Here is a 17769-nt window from a genome sequence, read left to right on the forward strand (position 1 = left end):
GTTGCATGGTAACTTTTTTTGTGTATATACGCGTGAATGCCGGCAACGTGTCATGTTCGTACGTATGAGTAGAGATTGAGGATATTAATGCCAGAACTACACTGCTCTATCTAAGCAAACAGACTATGGGGCATCTGTCCTTCTTTAGGGTTTAGGATTCAAAGGTGAAGGACGCGCCGACTTTGTGCGCTGCGGCGTCGTTACCGTTGAGCTTCGTCGTGTCGAGTGCGAGACCAAAGGAGGCCTTTACACCTGGACGGAGAGCCTGAGTGTAACCAAGGGAGAGAACACCAGTGTTGTTGATCTTCGCCTTGATGAATGCAGCCTGGTCGAGATAACTGCGAATTACAAAATCAGTACCTTGTAAAGAATGCGGATATAAATGAGATAAGCACTTACGTCTTGGTGCCAACTTCGAGGGAAACACCATCAGCAGGCTTCTTGGAGTTGTAGATTGCACGTCCACCAGCCTCCACATCACGGCTTACACGGTGATAGTAGCTCGCAGTGAACTGTGAGAGCTTGTTCGTCGCGAGGAGCGCAACAGCATATTCTGGAGCGCTGAAGCCAAGACCGGCAGCGTAGCCAGCAATCTGGCCGGTGCTGACGTTGTACTGCGCCTCAGCACCGAGCAAGAAGCCGTCGCGGCCGAGGATAGCGTCAGCAGTGAAGGTAGGACCCTAATCACGTAACGCGACAAGATTAGCGTGTCATTTCGACGTGTCGCGTGTCAGAGCGAAGTAGAAAGGAAAAAAAGACGCGACTTTTCCCGAATCTCCGGATGACGGGTCACCGCCGGACAGGAACAAGTGTAATAGACAGAAGTGTTAACGGAAAAAAAGTAAAAGTAAAACTTACCTTGAAGAGGTTGAGGTTCGCACGGGTGTGCAAGCCAGGAGTTTTGTACGCGGCGTTTAGGAGCACGTTCTTTGACGATGGCTGGACCTTCTCTCCAGCAGAGTATCCCGGAGTGATAGTCGCGTTTGCGTCGAGCTTGAGTCCGCTGACAAGGTTGTTTTCGAGCTCGACATTCGTCGTGAGTGCGTTGGCGGTTGTCCAAGACTGCGTGAGCGTGAGCCCGTGCTTGCGGTCGGTGTACTTCGTCTCGGCGACTGCGTTCACGCCAGTTGAAGGAATCGATGTGCCGTTGACCTTGAACGCGACACCAGATGGGGTGGTCGTCTTGACCTCGAGTTGGGTGCTGCCAATCGGGAAGTCCTTGCCAAGTAAGTCATTAGAGGACTTGCCGAGATCCTAGAAACAAACACATATATCAATATTCTAGCCAAAGAAAAACATATCTTGATAAAGGTAAAAAGAGAAAACCCACTTTCCAGGATGGCGGAACGGGCTGTGGGAGAGACATGTCGACGAGAGCAAGTGGGTGGAGGTTGGGAAACGTTTGGATGCTCGTCATCGGTCGGCGAGGATTTTGTGCGTGGATTATGTAAGGATCTGCGCACGTGCTATACGGTTTACCTCGGCGATTCGGAACTTCTAAGCTCTAGAGTCTAGATAGAGAACCAGTACATCTATTCTCTAGTCTTGCTCACATCTACTAATCTACTAGCTCACTCTGGCACTAAAAGTAATTTCTAATCTACGACTTATCACTGCTTTCCTGCGATACTTCCACCTCGTCAAAGACGTTGCTTACTGCTCTCCCCTCTTCAACTTCAACAGGTGACCGTGGTGGTGCACTAGTCCCACTGTCCTTCACGTCATTCGGGGTGATGGTAGCTCCGCCAAAGTAGGCACGGATGTCTTTCTGCGAAGGGTCATATGCCGAGCTCCCTATACCGCCATGCTGCCGTTTCTGTTTACAAAAGAGAATCAGGCTAAATCTAAAAGAACGCACAGATTAAAATTGCGTACCACTCTATCAAGGTGAGAATGCTCGTTGGTATGAGTGACCTTGATATGTAGAGGAAGTGGGTCTGTCGGATTAACTGCGAGTGTTTCGCCTTCCTTCCAGCCCTATTGCAAAGAACCGTCAGTAGTTTATCAGTGATTATCAAAGCCAGGCTTGCTCATACTCACGGCTATGTCGATCGTTAATCTCGACCATGCTGTGTTCATTAACCCTGTCCACTTCCCGCCATGAGCTCCGGCTTGTGCATTCCGGTCCTTCCGCACCAGTACCGCAATAAGCTCACTAATGCATAATCCATGGCTCACGATCGCAATGTGTGCTTTCTTCCCTGTCTGAGCAGCATTCCATATAAGTGGTACAACGAGCTCGTTAACGGCTTTCTCGCAGCGTGCTTGAAGGTCATCAAGACTCTCCCCACCTGGGAACTTCTCCGAGCGTCCGGTTAAGATCGGAAATATCCCCTGCGCATACATTTCTTCGCGCGTGGTGTCCTCGTCCATCTTTAGGCTCCATGCCTTACCTTCTGCAATTCCAAAGTATTGCTCGCGTACATCTGGAGACGCGGAAAAGGAAGGCTTGGGCTCTGGTTGCTCAGTAAGAATCGCTTGTGCGGTGTCAAATGCACGTTTGAGAGGCGAGGCATATATGTCTGTAAAGTGAGTATTGGTTGATGCGAAATATGCGGCCGCCGCTCTCGCTTGCTGATGTTTTTGGCGGTAAGTTCAATAGATTCGAGAGGTATAAATATGTTAACTGCATACATTCATTCCTGAAAATATGGCATATAAGAGTGCATATAGGCTGATTGAGCGAGAAATTCACCATGATTTGACAGTGGCGCATCTTGCCAGCCTGCCCATACTGATTTCTTGAACAAGTTCAAGTGGTGATCAATTTAGAGAAATATTAGGACTTTACCAAGTTATCTGTTGATTCGCCATGCCTAACCTTGTTTTCACGCCACATTCAGAAGACAGGAATAAATAAGAAAATATGCCAGACATACAAATGTAACGGTCACCAAGGACATTATGCGGTAAGGGTATTAGTATGCTGGACCTACAAGCGAGTGGTCCAAAGTCAACGTGTTCAAAAGCCTCCTCGCTCTTTCGGCTTTTGCTCTCCGGCGTACCGAGTCACAACAAAAGGTCGGAACAATCTTAGCGGACGCATAATAGGGTGTGTTAGTAAGCAATCGCTTTCGTAAGCCGGTAACTTTGTTCCGCTGCCTTTTACCGGGCTTCGAGCGTCCACTCAGGCCAGCCCTTGGCTTAGGCCGCGCGTTGGTGGGCACAGTGCATACCAGTGCTGACGCGTCCTTCTCTTTTATACCACGACGAGCTACCTTGTCACTCTACCTAGAACTCCCTTCATCATGGCGGGCACCCCATCCGACTCTCGCGCTGCTTTCGCCGTTGCTCCAGATCGACCTGATGGCGAACTACTCAACATTGGACAGCAATGCTCGGCTGTCCAGCAGAAATGCACTGTCGTCGACTACTTGCCCTTCGTATGTGACCATTGCAACAAGCGGTTCTGTCAGGACCACCGTCTTCCGGAGAGTCACTCATGCGAGAAGTGGGATGCGAACGCTGCTGACCGTAGAGCACTTGAATGTGCGTATCATTACCTCTGCTCAGCCACTTTCATTGATTATGCTGATGCACCATATAGGTCCATTATGCTCTGAACTTATTGCTATCCCGCCTGGCGAGGATCCGAATATTAAGCTTGGTAGACATGTCGATGAGGAGTGTGTAGTCATGACTGGCAAAGCTGCCAAGAAGTCGACCACTCCGTCATGTGCGAAAGCGCGTTGTGGAAAGCCACTTTGGCAGCCTATCACTTGCACGGTACGTATTCTCCCTAACTGATTATCAACGCCTCGACGCAGAATACTCATACATACTCGGTGTGTTTAGAATTGCCGTAAGCAGTTCTGCGCTCCTCACAGATACCCAACGGAACATGGCTGTTCCGCCGTTGTCACACCCGCACCTTCATCTGCATCTACGAAACACGCAAATCCGCTAGCAAATATCTCGCAACAAACTTCAGTGAAGAGTGCAGCAGCAATGGCAGCCATCAAACGTTCCCTCGCTTCTACTAATCTTGGCAATACCACTCCATCATCATCACCATCAACCGTTCAGCCTGCACCCGCTCTTGCTGCAGCGTCAAGCTCATCGTCCAGCACCTCTACCGGGACTTCCAAGCCCAAAATACCCTTCTCGGCGAAGGACCGGTGCGTAAACTCTCCTTCACCTCGCTTCAGGGAGTTCTCAAAATGTATCAGTCCTGAATCGCATGCTTCTCAATCTCAATTCAATGACGACGCTGCACCCGCAATTACTCCGGCCTCTCCGCCATCTCCGACGGTGCCGATCTCGAATGGTCGTTGTGCACAACCGACAACTTCTACGCTTTTCGACCCGTCTTCGTTTGTCCCTCGGCCTCTATTCGGACGCGCTTGATTGTTTTATCACATACTGTATCGCTATCATTTATCTCTCATCCTCACTGTATTCACAATTCATTATTGTACTTCGCTAATAATTCTACCCTACTTATTTTCCTCCCTTACCTCCTTCACAAACTTCATACCAATAACTTACTTGCACTAATAAAGCCGGGCAAATTCCGAGCGCAAATCTCAGCTCAAAGCTTTGGAGGACCGACAACGAAAAGGGGTACGTCCTTCCACTTCGCATACTTCTTTCTACTATCTAATAACTGGGGGCTTATGCTGATCTGACTTATCCTGGTAACTAGCTTTTGAGCGCACAAGACGAAGAACGACTAAGGGCTTTACAAGAGAGTGCCAAAGAGGAGAAGGAGTGTGTTGTCATGTAATGTTAATGTTCACATCGTAGCTTTCAATTTCTACTTCAGTGTCGCATTAATTCAATGGGATGGATTCAAGCGCTTCTAACACCTCTAATTATAGTCAGAGGCAAAGTGCTTTCATATAGTAGGCAAGGATGGATCAATAGCGCAATTGTTCTAATCCAATTCAACGACTGATACATTGAGTAACTTCAATGGACATACACACTAGCAAAACGCCTCATATCAATCTCTTGCTCAACCTATATATCTGAGAAACAATAGTTCTCTGTCTGGATAGAGTCAAGCAACAATATAATGTGAATTGTTCAAGCTGATATTTGCAGGCATGGGTAGACTAGTCATTGAGTTGCAGGTTATTAGAGTTAGATAAGCCTAAGGGCTAGAGTGTAAAGAGCAGAACAGAAATTTGATAAGTTACATACTGCATAGAACTTACCAGTACTACTTTTGCAAGCATACCATGTCCCCCTCTTCAGATCACAGGTCCTTTGGGTTTTGCGACAAACCAACTTCCTGATGACCTACTGGTCCGACAATTACAATAAATAGATTGTTTATACGTATTAACTGTACTTAAACAGGTCACATATACTAATTGTTTATTACAACTAAATGTCCATTGTATTCCAAGCCATCTGACTATCGACAAATGTCCGATAAAGTCTTAGTATGCGGTACCAAGAAACCCCAGAGGCATATATATCTTTAAAAGAGGATATTGCGTCCAGTCGCACGGCGTCTAGCCTTCTCCAATATACGAACTGCCTTGACCAATTCGCTTTCCGAGTCCGCATTGTGAGCAGGTCCATCCCTGCCTTGCAACATGTTCATGCTTGCAACTGGAGAGTTTGATGTCGAGTTGAAAATCGTGTTTACGATCTGACAGATCGTGCCTTCTTTGGGCAGGGTACCGTTCGCAAAATATGCACTTACTGCTTGGAAAGTGCATGGTGATGCGGCAGCAAGGGATGAATGCTGTTGAATCGTAAAGTCAATAGGGAATGTGGCAGTGGATCTGCAATATATATATATGCTTACGCCTGACGAATTCTGTGTCAACAAGACGGAGTTTTCGAAGCCTTTTGACATCTTCATTGCACTAATTGAACAAATTTGGTAAGTCGAATTTTGGAGATTTCTGAGGATACTTACTTCGCCAACGGTGTCACTGGGTCTGATTCGGCGAATTTGGAGTCATGAGTCCCTGTATTAACGGATTCGAGAGAAAGGTACGCACCAGCAGTATTCCCTATGAATAGCAATGGATAGCTTGTATTCTTCACGAAAGAACCTGATTGAAGGTGAGTACACTTCATGACGTAGAATCCGAATACACCCACCGTTGAACCGATCTTCTGCTCGAAGCGTCCAACCACTAGGGGTATATCAGTAGCCATTCCATGTAACCTAACCAAAACGAGTATAACGCACGAGCATAGCTGGTTGGCAAACCATGTTCCCGCGAACTCAGGAGAAAGCTTCGAGCCTATTTCAAGAGCAGACCGAGCGTAGTCGATGGTTTGTACATCATCCGTGACGATGTCGCCACACATAATAGTTGACAAGATCTCGGATAAACTGGCGACGAAGGGTTGTCCTGTTTGCGCTGGACATTCATCCTCAAGAAATTGACTTGCTGCGCTCCCAAACGAATCCGTGATAATTAGACTCGCGTTGCCTTGCTCAAGCAAGGCAAGTGCCTCTGTGAGCAGAGCACCATCAACATACGGTGAGTAGAGTGCTCCCAATATTTGATTTCGAACGGTAGCATAATCAATTATAGCTGAGTTAACTGCCGAGGTGTTGAAGAGCAGGACAGGCTCGGCGCGTAACTTGTTCACGAGATTTTCGATCCGCGAATGGACTTGAGCGGTAGTGTTCTCAAATATGGGGCAGAGAGATGGTCCAGCTTGCACACAAGCATCGAGGATTGTCGTGTATGCTTTGGTTGTGTCAAGAAGCATCCCAGTCCAATTACCTTTTAACCGGAAATTAGTAAAAGCGATGGCTTATTGCCGTCAACCAACAAACCCATGTAATACGCCTCGGAATCCACAACACCGTCGATGATAACGCGACCAATCTTATCCTGCAAGAATGGAAAATTCTGCTTAATATCAGTTCCGATATGAGGTACCAAATTACACACAGGAAACATTGAAGCAAAACTGTGGCAAAAATAGTTGGTAATCTTTAGATACGTACAGAAACCAAAACCACTCACGTTGCCCCGAGAACTGTCCCATATCTGAGCTAGGTATTATTAAAATATCGCTGTGAGTAATCGAATAAACTGACGAAAAGCCCCAGTATTGCAGCTTGTCCTGACCGGTTGCATTCATGATGCTAAGCATATCTTGCGCAACGGTAGGCGTTGATACCATCTTCGCCACATCCTTGGCACGCTCTTCAACAAGCTTCCCTAGGAGTGTTGTCTGAACGAAAGACCTCCCTAGAGAAGAAGCGGTGGCGTTAACGTCCAACACGCGCTGCGTGTAGAAGGCTCCTGCCTCAACCGAGTCTGCGAAGACGGATAAAGGCGGAGTGGTGAATCCGACACCTAGGCAAGTGACGAATTTAATTAATACCACAACGCTTTTCTCTTTTTCTGGCTGGGTCCAGTACCTCGTGGATCAAATCCGATCAAATCAAACTCTGGGCCAATAATTGTGCTCAATACGGCTCCTGTTTCAAGGATGAAATTCACGCCCGAGCCTCCAGGACCACCTAAATTATTCAGGAGTCAGGCGAGAGTCCTTTTTCAACAGAAAGCACGAGTACCTGGATTGAAGAGAATCGGTCCCTTATAATTTTCGTCAGTAGTCGACAGGTTAGACGGTAGCTTGATCAATGCGACGGCAGCTTGCGGTCCTGACGGATCAGAATAAAGCATAGGCACCTTGAATGAAATGCGATAAGGAGCAGAGATCATACGCCTTGTATATCGCTACGTACGGCAAGCCGAGCACATTGGAAAGCATCGTAACAGTTTGTCCAGTTCAAAGATGTTGAGGGTGTAAGCTGAGAAAGAATGTCAGAGAGGCCTGTAATGAACAAATGCACGAGCTTACATTTGTCCAGTTAAAGGTTGCTACATCGCGTGCGTGCAACTGATGGCTAGAGCTACCATGGACTACAGAAGTGAGAGAGCACAAGGAGAACAAGGTGGGTATAAGCATTGACAATATGCAGGACGAAGACAGGAGCGTAAGACTAGACTTGGTGTAGTATCACAAGTGGACGAAACACCCTTTTGCTATTTTTTCCTGAAAAGGACTCCTGTTTTTATACTCTCTAAATACTAAACTACGATAGCTGCGATCAGTAACTGGACCCACATCCGATATACAAGGAGCGCAGTAGACCAGCGCACTGATGCCCGACAGTTACCGAAGCAGATTGATTCCTATTGGAGCCATCGAATCACCAAAGCTGGGTTCATATGTCTTCTGCCTTGGCATACCTCGATTAACGGGAAAAGTAATATCAAATCAAATAGTGTCGAACGGAGAATCCGTACAGCTGCTGCGGTCATCCGGAGTTTCTCTATCGAGTATTTTGTAACGTCGGAATAAGAATTATCCCGGCCCCAGAGAGAGCACATGGTCATACAAAAGCAAAGCAACAGTGCGCCCGTAGCCTGTCATACTTTGCACAATATAAAGTGCGACAACATGCACTGCTTCTGAATTGCAGTCTATTCCCACGCTCTGAGTCATACTCTCTTGTTTTCGAATTTCGCACTAGTGTACCCGAGGTAACTCAGATGATACCCACATGTGGTTATCCACATGTGGTTAACCACGTGGATAACCACATAACCAACGGCCTTGTGCGAAAAGGCCGTGTGGGTAATGTTGGTAACTGTATATTAGATAATACAGTGAAACCTCTCATTAAGCATTGCCCTTGGTGGACATAAAAAGTAATGCTTATTAAGAGGTTATGCTTGTTAACAAGTAAAATTCTAGTGTCTACAAGAGTAATGGTAGACCTAAAATGTCATGCTTAATGAGAGGTTATGCTTAACAAGAGTAATGCTTAATGAGAGGTTTCACTGTACATGAATATAGTAATTTGTCCCTGTAAACAACCCTTGCAATGGAGAAAAAAAATTCACTGAGTAGTTTTGGTTTGAATACCGCATACAAGCATGTCTGTCGAAATTCTGAGCTTTGCTGAACTTGAAGAAAAGCTTCGGAATCTAAAAAATGCTCTTGGTATAAATGTACCTTAGACAAGCATTTGGCTCTTACTTGACCAACAAACATAGATTTTTTGACTTATATATTCTGTTATTTTGTTTTATTCACGCTTCGACCTGTAAATAGTGCACATATGCGTTATATTACCCTTAAAGTACATTGCTGAACTAATACATGATCGCTGCATACTAAAAACAGATACCCACATTACCCACATGTGGTTAACCAAGGCCAACAGGCCTTGGAAAATCGGCATGTGGGTATCTACGTTTCCCACATGCCCAAATGGGATTCCTCGGGTACACTATTTCGCACACTTGCACCTGTATTTGACTTGCACTAAAAAACTAGGCAATATTTGTCTGAGTGCAAATCTCGGCTCTGAGCTTTATAGGACTGGCGACGGAAATATATGTACTTTGCATTCTTTGTGCTACAACTTTGCAGCTTACATTGTCAGTCTAACCCTTCCCTGAAAACCAGCTTCCGGGTGCACAGGACGAAGACTGGCTAATAGCATTACAAGAGAGTGCCAAGGACAAGGAGTGTATCATCATGTAACATTAATTTGTACACTGTAATCCTTCCCCTCCTTTGCTCTCGAGTTAAAATTAAATTAGTTAAACGGAGTGACGAATTGTCACTACTCGACTCGATTTCCCATACACGATTGACTCGGAACAGTTTGCTTGTAAGTATTTATTGGAGATAAACGGGTCACGTATATTCTTGAGTGTGGTCTATCTCAACTGAAAGTCCACGGGTATCCGAGTCATCTATCTACTAACGACTGCTTACTGTAATAAAGTCTATGCATGCGGTGGTAGGAATCCCTAGACATAGATGTATCTTCAATAGAACATCCCGCGTCCGTTTGCACGTTGTCTGGCCTTCTGCAATGTGTGAACTGCTTTAAACAATTCACTTTCCGTGTCCGTATTGTAGTCCGATTCATCCCTAGCACGCATCCCGAACACAGCTCCAGCCGGGTTGATTGACGTTGAGTTGAAAATAGTGCTTTCGGTCTGACAGATCGTCCCCTCCTTGGGCAAGGTGCCATTCGCAAAATAGTCACGTACAGCTTGGAAAGTGCAGTTTGATACAGCGATAAGGGATGTGTGCTAATGAGTCGTGAAGTCAATTAAAAAACAGTGTCGTGGATCTGCAATACATATACTTACGCCTGATGAATTCTGTGTCAACACGACAGAGTTTTCAAAACCCTTCGACATCTTCATCGCACTAGGAGTAATCGTTTGGTAAGTTAGTATATGGGGTCTTCTAAGATACTCACCTTGTCAAGGGCGTCACTGGGTCTGTTGACGGTTTGGCAATGAGTCCTAGTATTGACGATTCCGAGAAGATGTACGTACCACGGGTATTTCCTATGAGTAGCAACGGATAGCTCGTATTTTTCACAAAAGAACCTATTCGCGGTGAGCGCATTTTATGACACAGAAACTAATTACACACACCATTGAACCGATCCTCTGATCGAAGCGTCCAACCTCTGAGAGCATATCAGCTGATATTCGATGTAATCTGGCTAAAATGAGCACAAATGAGCACAACTCACGAGCACAGAGAAATGGAGAGCCACGCTCCCGCAAACTCAGGAGAAAACTTTGAGGCGGTATCGTATGCATTCCGGGCATAGTCGATGGTTTGTACATCATCCGTGACGATGTCTCCACACAGAATAGTTGACTGGGTCTCGAATGCACCAACGACGAAGGGTTGTCCTGTTGGTGCTGGGCATTCATTCTCAAGAAATTCAGAGAACACGCTCCCAACCGAATTCTGGACAATTAAACTCGCATTGCCTTGCTCAAGTAACGCAAGTGCCTCTGTGAGCGGAGCACCATCAACATACGGTGAGTAAAGTGCCCTCATTATTTGGAATCGAACGGCAGCATAGTCGACTATAAGAGAGTTGATCGCCGTGGTGTTGAAGAGTAGGATAGGTTCGGTGCGTAACTTGTTCAGGATGTTTTCGATCCGCGAATGGACTTGAGCGGTAGTGTTCTCGAATATGGGGCAGAGAGATGGTCCAGCTTGGACACAAGCATCAAGGATATTGGTGTATGTTTTGTCCATGTCGAGGATGAATCCAGTCCAATTACCTTTCGATTGGAAGTCATTAAAAACACTAGCTTATTGGTGTCAAACAACTAACCCATGTAGTATGACTCAGCATCCACAACACCGTCGATGATAACGCGGCCAACCTTGTCCTGCAAGGATGGAAATACGTTCAGCATTAGATCTAATATAAAACTCCAAATTACGCACGGGAAACATTGAAGCGAAGCTGTGGCAAAAAAACACTTAGGAGTCTTCAGAGACATACAGGAAACATGACCACTCACGTTGCCCCGAGAACCGTCCCATAACTGAACTAGGTATTAGTAAAAAAATATCGCTGGGACTAATCTGATAAACTGACGATATACCCCAGTATTGCAGCTTGTCTTGCCCGGCTGCATTGATAATGCTAAGCATATCTTGCGCAACGGTAGGCGTAGACACCATCTTTGCCACATCTTTTGCACGCTCTTCGACAAGTTTCCCTAAGAGTGTTGTCTGCGCGAAAGATATCCCTAGAGAAGAAGCGGTCGCATTGATGTCCACCACGCGCTGCGTGAAGAAGGCCCCTGCCTCAACCGAGTCTGCGAAGACGGATAAAGACGGAGTGGTAAATCCGACACCTGGGCGAGTGACAAATTTGATCAGCACCACAATATTTTTCTCTTTCTGGAGGTCCATTACCCCGTGGATCAAATCCGATCAGATCAAACTCTGGACCGATGATTGTACGAAACGCGGGTCCCGATTCGAGGATGTATTGCACGCCCGAACCCCCAGGACCACCTTTATTATTCAAGAGTCAGCTGGAAGTCCTTATTTAACAGAATTGACAATCAAGCCTGGATTGAAGAGAATTGGTCCTTTGTAATTCTCATCAGTAGTCGACAAGTTAGACGGTAGCTTGATTAATGCGACGGCAGCTTGCGCTCCTGACGGATCAGAATAAAGTATAGGCACCTTGGGCAAGACGCGCTGGTCAGAAACTGAGAAATTATGCGTCTTGCAGATCAATACGTACAGCAAGCCGGGCACATTGGAAAGTATCGTAACAACTTGTCCAGTTCAAAGTTGTTGAGGGAGTAAGCTGCGAAAGATAGTTAGACGGGCTTGTAATGAACAAATGGACGAGCTTACATTCGTCCAGTTAAAGGTTGCTGCATCGCGCGTGTGCAACTGATAGCCAGATCTGCCATATGCTGCGGAAGTGAGGGAACACAAGAAGACTAAGGAGTGTATGAGCATTGACAATATGCGGGACGAAGACAGGAGCCTAAGGCTGGACTTGGTGTGGTATCAAAGGTGGACGAAACACTCCTTGCCTTTTTTTTAAAGAATACGGCCGCGTCTTTAAACACTCCGGAATGCAGTATGCTAGGAGCGTCGTGAAGCGGCACAGTCCTCGGCAGATAATGAAGCGGTGTGATTCATATCCAAGCATCGAAACAGGGTCCAATGTTATTATTATTCTGATGATCAGGTTAGAAGCAACAACGTAAGTCACATGTACCAATGTCGCACTGCGCAATATCCACCGCCCACACATACCTTGATTAATGCAAAGAGTATCATCAGAGAACGCTGCTAAGTATATGCATCAAGAGTTCCTATATCGAGTATGTTGCAGCGCTGGAGTGAAGGTCCCAAGTTGGGAGACATGTCATATCTGAGAAGAGAAGCGTTCACAGCGCGCCCGTCGTTTATCGTATTTTCTGGAATAACTGTCCTGTACGGAGAGAGCCTCCGACTTGCGGTCTATTCTCACGCATGTCTTCTGTGAACACAATTTTTTGTTGGTGACAAAACATTGAACCTACGAGTAAATAAGCGTCTCATCCCACAACCCGTGCTCCCTCCTACAATCAGCAGTCTATTGTCTCGCCTGGTTACCCAACTTGAATCATCTAGTTTACTTATCCTGCTTCCATTGTTCCGGCCTCTGTCTAATTAACTCTGCTGTTTTACTTGAGACTGGCTTGCCTTCTTATAATATTTAATAAAGTGATCATTGACGCCCTCTCATAAATTTCTATACAACTTGACTTTTGTATTCCTGTATTCATCAATAACAACAAAACATTTTTATTTTTATTAATCTCCTCTTTCTTTTCTTTCCTGAGTACACGTCCTGTCGCTGTCAGTATGTCCTTGTCAGAGGAAGAAGTGCAGTTTTAACTTTTCTCCTGTGAACGACACTTGTGTAAGAAGTTTCGAGGTAAGGAGGAGGAACCTGTTGCTACTGTGTACTGCAAGGCATTGATCGACTCCTTTGTATATTTTGAAATGCTCTTCCTTGGTAGATGGCCTTTTCTGCGTGCCAGATAAAGTGGGTAGCTGGACTGCAAAGTGTGGGTCAGAGTCAGATTTCAGATTTACCACAGCGTGCATCGAGTATTACCTCACATTGTTCCCACACCCTTTTCATTCACTTCCCATTCAAGCTTCGGCACCTTTGTCAACAACTGAAGGTCAAAAAAAAGCTAAACCGCTTACTTCAACCTCGTGCAATGAGGGGCTTACAGGATTGAAAGAGTCTGCTTACTTATGCCCGATGGCGAAACAACCACACCACATGGATGCGGCACTGGTAATTTGCAACGATGCTGGGCATCTGACGCCCAACTTGCCGAGTCAGAGCAGGCTGAAACAGCGAAATGATTGCGATCGCTCGCTCTTGACTAATCGAGGACTTGTCCGAGATGCTTAAAAGTCAGCCAGTTTTGCACAGGTCCCTCAGGCTGCAAACCCATCATGGCACGCTTTGATCCAGTCAAGGACTTACCTGACCTCACGGGCAAAGTCGCGATTGTCACAGGTGCAACGTAAGTTCGGATTCATTCAGCCAACCTTGCAGGAGACCAGTTATGACTAAGATTCGGCTCTTAAATTCTAGCGCGGGTATTGGATATGCTGTTACGCAAGGATTACTGCGCAAAGGCGCGACCGTCTATCTCGCTGCAAGAAATGAGAGTAAAGCTATAGGGACTATTGCGCGTTTAGAGGCCGAGGGCCTCGGTCCTGGAAACGGGAAGCCAATATTTCTTAAGGCCGTATTTGACGATCCCAGGAATGCAAAGAAATCTGCGGAAGAGTTTCTGGATCGAGAGTCCAGACTTGATATACTAGGTACACCCTTTTTTTTGTATTTAATACAGGTCCGAATGATTAATGCTCGTTTTCATTTCTTTAAGTAAATAATATAGCACGGTAAGCGGTTAAACTCTCTATAAGTGACGGATAACTCAATGTTTTCTAGGTTGGTAGTACCGTATGAGCGCGATCCACTGGGATTGCCACTGTCAGTCTCAGTCAAGTTAGTATCATGGTTTTCTTATACTCATGAGCTCGGAGCTGACAATCCGACCGAAGTCACTTTTCACCGTTCGTGTTCACAAATACCCTCCTGCCTCTGATGAAGCGGACTGCATTACTCCCTAATACGGACGTGCGGATTGTCAACATGTCTTCAGACTCCCATGCCCGGGTATCAAACGTCCAGCTCAAGACCAAGGACGACTTCTACTTTCCAAAAGTAGTCGACGGATCAACTTCTAGTCAACACATGCATTATGGCTTCACGAAATTATTGAATATACTGTTTACTCGTGAGCTTGCACGTCGACTTGCAGCTTCCTCCCAAGACGGGGGATCCAATATCCTGTGCTTCAGCGTTCACCCTGGTTGGATCACGACGGAAGGGAATTTGGCCCTCGGTAATCGCTATCCTTGGCCACTCTCAACGCTTGTGTGGCTTATAGTTCGTTACCTGTTCCTTGCACCGGAAAAGGGCGCGAATTCCGTGCTCATCCCGGCAGCGGCACCAAGCATACGGAAAGAAGCAAGCAAGTACCATGGACAGTATCTTGTACCTTATGGCAAAATCGGCCCAGCGTCGAAAGATGCTCTAAATGATTCTCTTGCAAAGGACGCGTGGGATCTGACGGAACGAGTTTTATCCGAGTATGGCCTGTAATATGGAATATCGATGTTTATGTGACGTACCGATATAGCATGTAGAAAGTATGCCTTTGAGACTTCCAGGCTTCAGCGTTTGGCGTGAATCGACAACAGTTCAACTTCGAAGAGTGAGTGAGTGAAGGTGCGTGGGAACAATGTGAGATGAACAAATCCTGGGCGCGATTCAGCAGTACTTTGCAATTCAGCTACCCATTATTTCGGCATGCACTAAAAGCAATTTAAGCTACAGCAAAGTAGGGGATTTCAAAAATGCAAAGCGTTCGACCGATGCCCTGCGGTACAGTAGCTGCAGTTCTCCTCTTTGTTCTCTCAAAGCTCCTTACACAAGTATCGTCCACAGGTATTGAGCAGCTCAGAAATGTCCGAAAAGTCAAAAGGTAACAAGCATACTAGTAGGGGAACATCTAATACAACAGTACAGAATGCCCAGGCATCACCAACGAGTACTGGGTCTCCTGCATCTCGTAAGAAGCATAGTTCTCATTCTACTGCCAAAGAACTCTCCAGAGACGAGTCACCAGGGGGTCAACATAAAAGAGGTGTCGACTTCGTAGAGAGCATTTCAATCATCCCTGAACAAGTAAGTTACTGGTTCAGGAAATGATAACACCTCTGTTCTGAACTCAATATTCAGCACTCTGGTCCGAAGGTCCAACAAGCCGTACCATCAATGGAAGTATATAGGCAAGAAAAAATAGAAAATTGCCTAAGAGGTGACTTATATGACTGTGAGCTGAGGCAAACCCATGTATTTGTAGTTGACAAGTGAAACTTATATACCACATACACAGATTTAACTCTCTTTTTCGGCAGTAGCAACCTTGCTTATACTAGGAAAGACAGCTATTTAAAAATGCATATAACAAGTGAGTGAAGTGCACCCTGTTCATGAACCTCTCATTAGAAAACAGCATTGACATATTTTGTTGGAGTTTAGGTTGGATTAAACGATGTATATTTGATGATGCTTGTTCCATGCCTGAGTATGATGTGCATGTAGAATCGTTTTCATATCCTAGGCTCGGAGAACTAAAGTTCCACTTATTTATACTCGTCACAGTGATCAATCACTATGATAAAATTCATAGCAAGAAGGGGATCGAGGATAGACAGAAAAATTATATTAAACTTCTGCGGGAGAAGCGAGAGGAAATAAGGCGTGAACTTAAAGAAATGCGCGAGTACAATATTGAAGATGAGACCAATATTGTTCGGGAAACCGATATCAAGGAAGACATAAGTCTTTCAAAACGGCAGAAACCTAAAGAGAGACCACCGCAATTCAGCAGAACAGGCCTTCGACATTTCGAAAATAAAAAGATACAAGAAACCTTAAACAGTGGGAGGTTAAATGACCGTAAGCCACATTTCTTTGCTTTGGAAAAGTGAGACCGAGTTGAGCTAAACTGTACTGTCAGATTTGGACCTTTTCTTTGGAATTGACTGGTCCAAGCGCATTATCGAGTCCTACGATAAGAAATACGATGATTACCATATCAATATTGTTTCCGAGGTTGTTTTTCGGCCAGGGGCCGGTAAGATCTCTACCTATTTATCATTCCTAGTAATCCATCAATTTATCCTCTTGTTTTGTTGCGCCTAGACGCTTGGGGACCGTGCATATTTGACAAGACGTGCACTTCTATGTCTGGCGAGAATATGCCGACAGGAACAAGAGTTGTGCCTGTTCAAAAGCAAGGAGAGGAAATTGATGGATATAAAAGACGTATTGCTAATACCAATGAATATGAGAGTGCAAAGCCCGCGTTGCATAAGAATTTATTAAAGGTTGTCATTGATCACTTTAACAAACACCATAAGGAGAAGGCAGATAAGTCCCAAACCAAAATGGCAGAGATAATTAGACAGAGATTTGAAAGGTTGGAGCAGGAGACAAGTGACTAGATGATTCAAGTTGAATAGCAGGGGGAAGCAACAGGTTGTAGATTGTAGGAGGTAGTACAGGCTGGAGGCCAATAAACTTGTAGTAACTTGTTTGTTTCAATAGGGTCAGACCTGGCGATTCGAGACGCGATTCACAACGCGATTCTGGAGGGTGGTATGGTATGGTATGGTATGGTATATTCCTGGTATAGGTCCCTAAAAAGAAAATCGCGTCCTGAATCGCGTGTGAAGGTCTGACCGCCGAATTTTCAAACAAGAGATTCTCCTTTAGATTTACTAGTAAATACTTATAATAATCCTAACTTCATAATAAATTCAATGCATAAAGAAAGTACATAATTTATATGCAGTTATTGAAGCATATTCAATATTATACAAATTGGTGATTGTTAACAAAGAGAATCCCTCTATTTGATAGAATACTATATTAAAAACATTATAAAAATAAAGTTTATATATTAATTTCTTTTTTTGAAGATTCTATAATAAAATTTTATTTTACACATGTTTAGCATAAGAAATACATATATATTATGATAGAAATATACTTGAGAGAGGGTGAATTGTAGGGGTGAATTGCAAGTGAAGCGTGTTTTGATGCAATTCACCTTTCAACACGATTCAACCCGAATTGCTAGAGTTCTGGGGTCCACAATTCACTTTCATGTGAAGTGGATTGCACAGGTGAATTGCACATAGAATCACAAGGTCCGACCCTGCCTAATGTTTCATCAATGGTACAGTAACTCACTACAGTAGAAATTGTCTTATTGCATAGTATCACAATGCATATATTGTATAATGTATAAACTTTTGGTCAGACCAAAACTCAAGTTCTCAGCTAAAATGTATTCTCATAATAGGTGACTTCAA

The 17769-nt window shown here is 45.0% G+C and overlaps 7 protein-coding genes across 7 annotated transcripts; 3 read left to right on the forward strand and 4 right to left on the reverse strand.

The window, feature by feature from the left end:
• Positions 1–3: 3 nt before the first annotated feature.
• On the reverse strand, positions 4–1394 carry FOMMEDRAFT_114545 (voltage-dependent ion-selective channel). The gene is made up of 4 exons (XM_007271633.1): positions 1331–1394; positions 859–1254; positions 400–680; positions 4–338 (listed from the first exon to the last, which is right to left on the reverse strand). The coding sequence occupies exons 1-4, from the start codon at positions 1364–1366 to the stop codon at positions 152–154; spliced, it is 900 nt and encodes a 299-aa protein (XP_007271695.1). The 5' UTR covers positions 1367–1394; the 3' UTR covers positions 4–151.
• A 206-nt stretch (positions 1395–1600) lies between these two features.
• FOMMEDRAFT_97396 (phosphoglycerate mutase-like protein) lies at positions 1601–2741 on the reverse strand (the record flags this gene model as incomplete). Its single annotated transcript, XM_007271580.1, has 4 exons — positions 1601–1816; positions 1876–1977; positions 2041–2570; positions 2696–2741. Coding segments are annotated over 4 exons (894 nt in total), but the record flags the coding sequence as incomplete, so codon positions are not given.
• A 410-nt stretch (positions 2742–3151) lies between these two features.
• Positions 3152–4771, forward strand: FOMMEDRAFT_23887 (uncharacterized protein). Its single transcript, XM_007271512.1, has 5 exons — positions 3152–3489; positions 3548–3726; positions 3796–4118; positions 4503–4563; positions 4646–4771. The coding sequence occupies exons 1-5, from the start codon at positions 3249–3251 to the stop codon at positions 4724–4726; spliced, it is 885 nt and encodes a 294-aa protein (XP_007271574.1). The 5' UTR covers positions 3152–3248; the 3' UTR covers positions 4727–4771.
• Positions 4772–5349: 578 nt separating this feature from the next.
• Positions 5350–7902, reverse strand: FOMMEDRAFT_149336 (uncharacterized protein; the record flags this gene model as incomplete). Its single annotated transcript, XM_007271634.1, has 14 exons — positions 5350–5698; positions 5762–5822; positions 5876–5897; positions 5961–6014; positions 6064–6098; positions 6155–6701; positions 6755–6812; positions 6873–6891; positions 6948–6971; positions 7022–7283; positions 7349–7450; positions 7505–7622; positions 7679–7744; positions 7795–7902. 14 exons carry the CDS (start codon positions 7900–7902, stop codon positions 5429–5431), a joined length of 1746 nt encoding a protein of 581 aa, XP_007271696.1. The 3' UTR covers positions 5350–5428.
• A 1833-nt stretch (positions 7903–9735) lies between these two features.
• FOMMEDRAFT_149337 (uncharacterized protein) lies at positions 9736–12194 on the reverse strand. Its single transcript, XM_007271635.1, has 13 exons — positions 12151–12194; positions 12035–12100; positions 11698–11799; positions 11375–11636; positions 11298–11321; positions 11221–11239; positions 11105–11162; positions 10505–11051; positions 10404–10438; positions 10302–10355; positions 10223–10244; positions 10110–10170; positions 9736–10049 (listed from the first exon to the last, which is right to left on the reverse strand). The coding sequence occupies exons 2-13, from the start codon at positions 12048–12050 to the stop codon at positions 9780–9782; spliced, it is 1470 nt and encodes a 489-aa protein (XP_007271697.1). The 5' UTR covers positions 12051–12100; positions 12151–12194; the 3' UTR covers positions 9736–9779.
• A 1474-nt stretch (positions 12195–13668) lies between these two features.
• FOMMEDRAFT_171250 (NAD-binding protein) lies at positions 13669–14994 on the forward strand. Its single transcript, XM_007271636.1, has 5 exons — positions 13669–13835; positions 13907–14139; positions 14205–14220; positions 14270–14326; positions 14383–14994. The coding sequence occupies exons 1-5, from the start codon at positions 13765–13767 to the stop codon at positions 14984–14986; spliced, it is 981 nt and encodes a 326-aa protein (XP_007271698.1). The 5' UTR covers positions 13669–13764; the 3' UTR covers positions 14987–14994.
• A 264-nt stretch (positions 14995–15258) lies between these two features.
• FOMMEDRAFT_162167 (uncharacterized protein) lies at positions 15259–16896 on the forward strand (the record flags this gene model as incomplete). The annotated part of the gene is made up of 6 exons (XM_007271638.1): positions 15259–15351; positions 15413–15571; positions 15626–15719; positions 16052–16348; positions 16410–16526; positions 16595–16896. 6 exons carry the CDS (start codon positions 15259–15261, stop codon positions 16894–16896), a joined length of 1062 nt encoding a protein of 353 aa, XP_007271700.1.
• Between the last annotated feature and the right edge of the window lie 873 nt (positions 16897–17769).

The sequence above is a fragment of the Fomitiporia mediterranea genome (genome assembly GCF_000271605.1).
Source record: "Fomitiporia mediterranea MF3/22 unplaced genomic scaffold FOMMEscaffold_18, whole genome shotgun sequence".
Lineage (NCBI taxonomy): Eukaryota > Fungi > Basidiomycota > Agaricomycetes > Hymenochaetales > Hymenochaetaceae > Fomitiporia > Fomitiporia mediterranea.

Coding starts and splice junctions, on each gene's coding strand:
- FOMMEDRAFT_114545 (XM_007271633.1), bottom strand. CDS start 1,366: ATGTCTCTCCCACAGCCCGTTCCGCCATCCTGGAAA. Junction 1,255..1,330: donor CCGTTCCGCCATCCTGGAAA/GTGGGTTTTCTC, acceptor GTTTGTTTCTAG/GATCTCGGCAAGTCCTCTAA. Junction 339..399: donor CTCGAAGTTGGCACCAAGAC/GTAAGTGCTTAT, acceptor TGTAATTCGCAG/TTATCTCGACCAGGCTGCAT.
- FOMMEDRAFT_149337 (XM_007271635.1), bottom strand. Junction 11,322..11,374: donor CTGCAATACTGGGGTATATC/GTCAGTTTATCA, acceptor TACCTAGTTCAG/TTATGGGACGGTTCTCGGGG. Junction 10,439..10,504: donor CTCTCCATTTCTCTGTGCTC/GTGAGTTGTGCT, acceptor ATATGCTCTCAG/AGGTTGGACGCTTCGATCAG.
- FOMMEDRAFT_23887 (XM_007271512.1), top strand. CDS start 3,249: ATGGCGGGCACCCCATCCGACTCTCGCGCTGCTTTCGCCGTTGCTCCA. Junction 3,727..3,795: donor GGCAGCCTATCACTTGCACG/GTACGTATTCTC, acceptor CGGTGTGTTTAG/AATTGCCGTAAGCAGTTCTG. Junction 4,119..4,502: donor CCCTTCTCGGCGAAGGACCG/GTGCGTAAACTC, acceptor GCACTAATAAAG/CCGGGCAAATTCCGAGCGCA.
- FOMMEDRAFT_171250 (XM_007271636.1), top strand. CDS start 13,765: ATGGCACGCTTTGATCCAGTCAAGGACTTACCTGACCTCACGGGCAAA. Junction 13,836..13,906: donor GCGATTGTCACAGGTGCAAC/GTAAGTTCGGAT, acceptor CTTAAATTCTAG/CGCGGGTATTGGATATGCTG. Junction 14,327..14,382: donor CCACTGTCAGTCTCAGTCAA/GTTAGTATCATG, acceptor ATCCGACCGAAG/TCACTTTTCACCGTTCGTGT.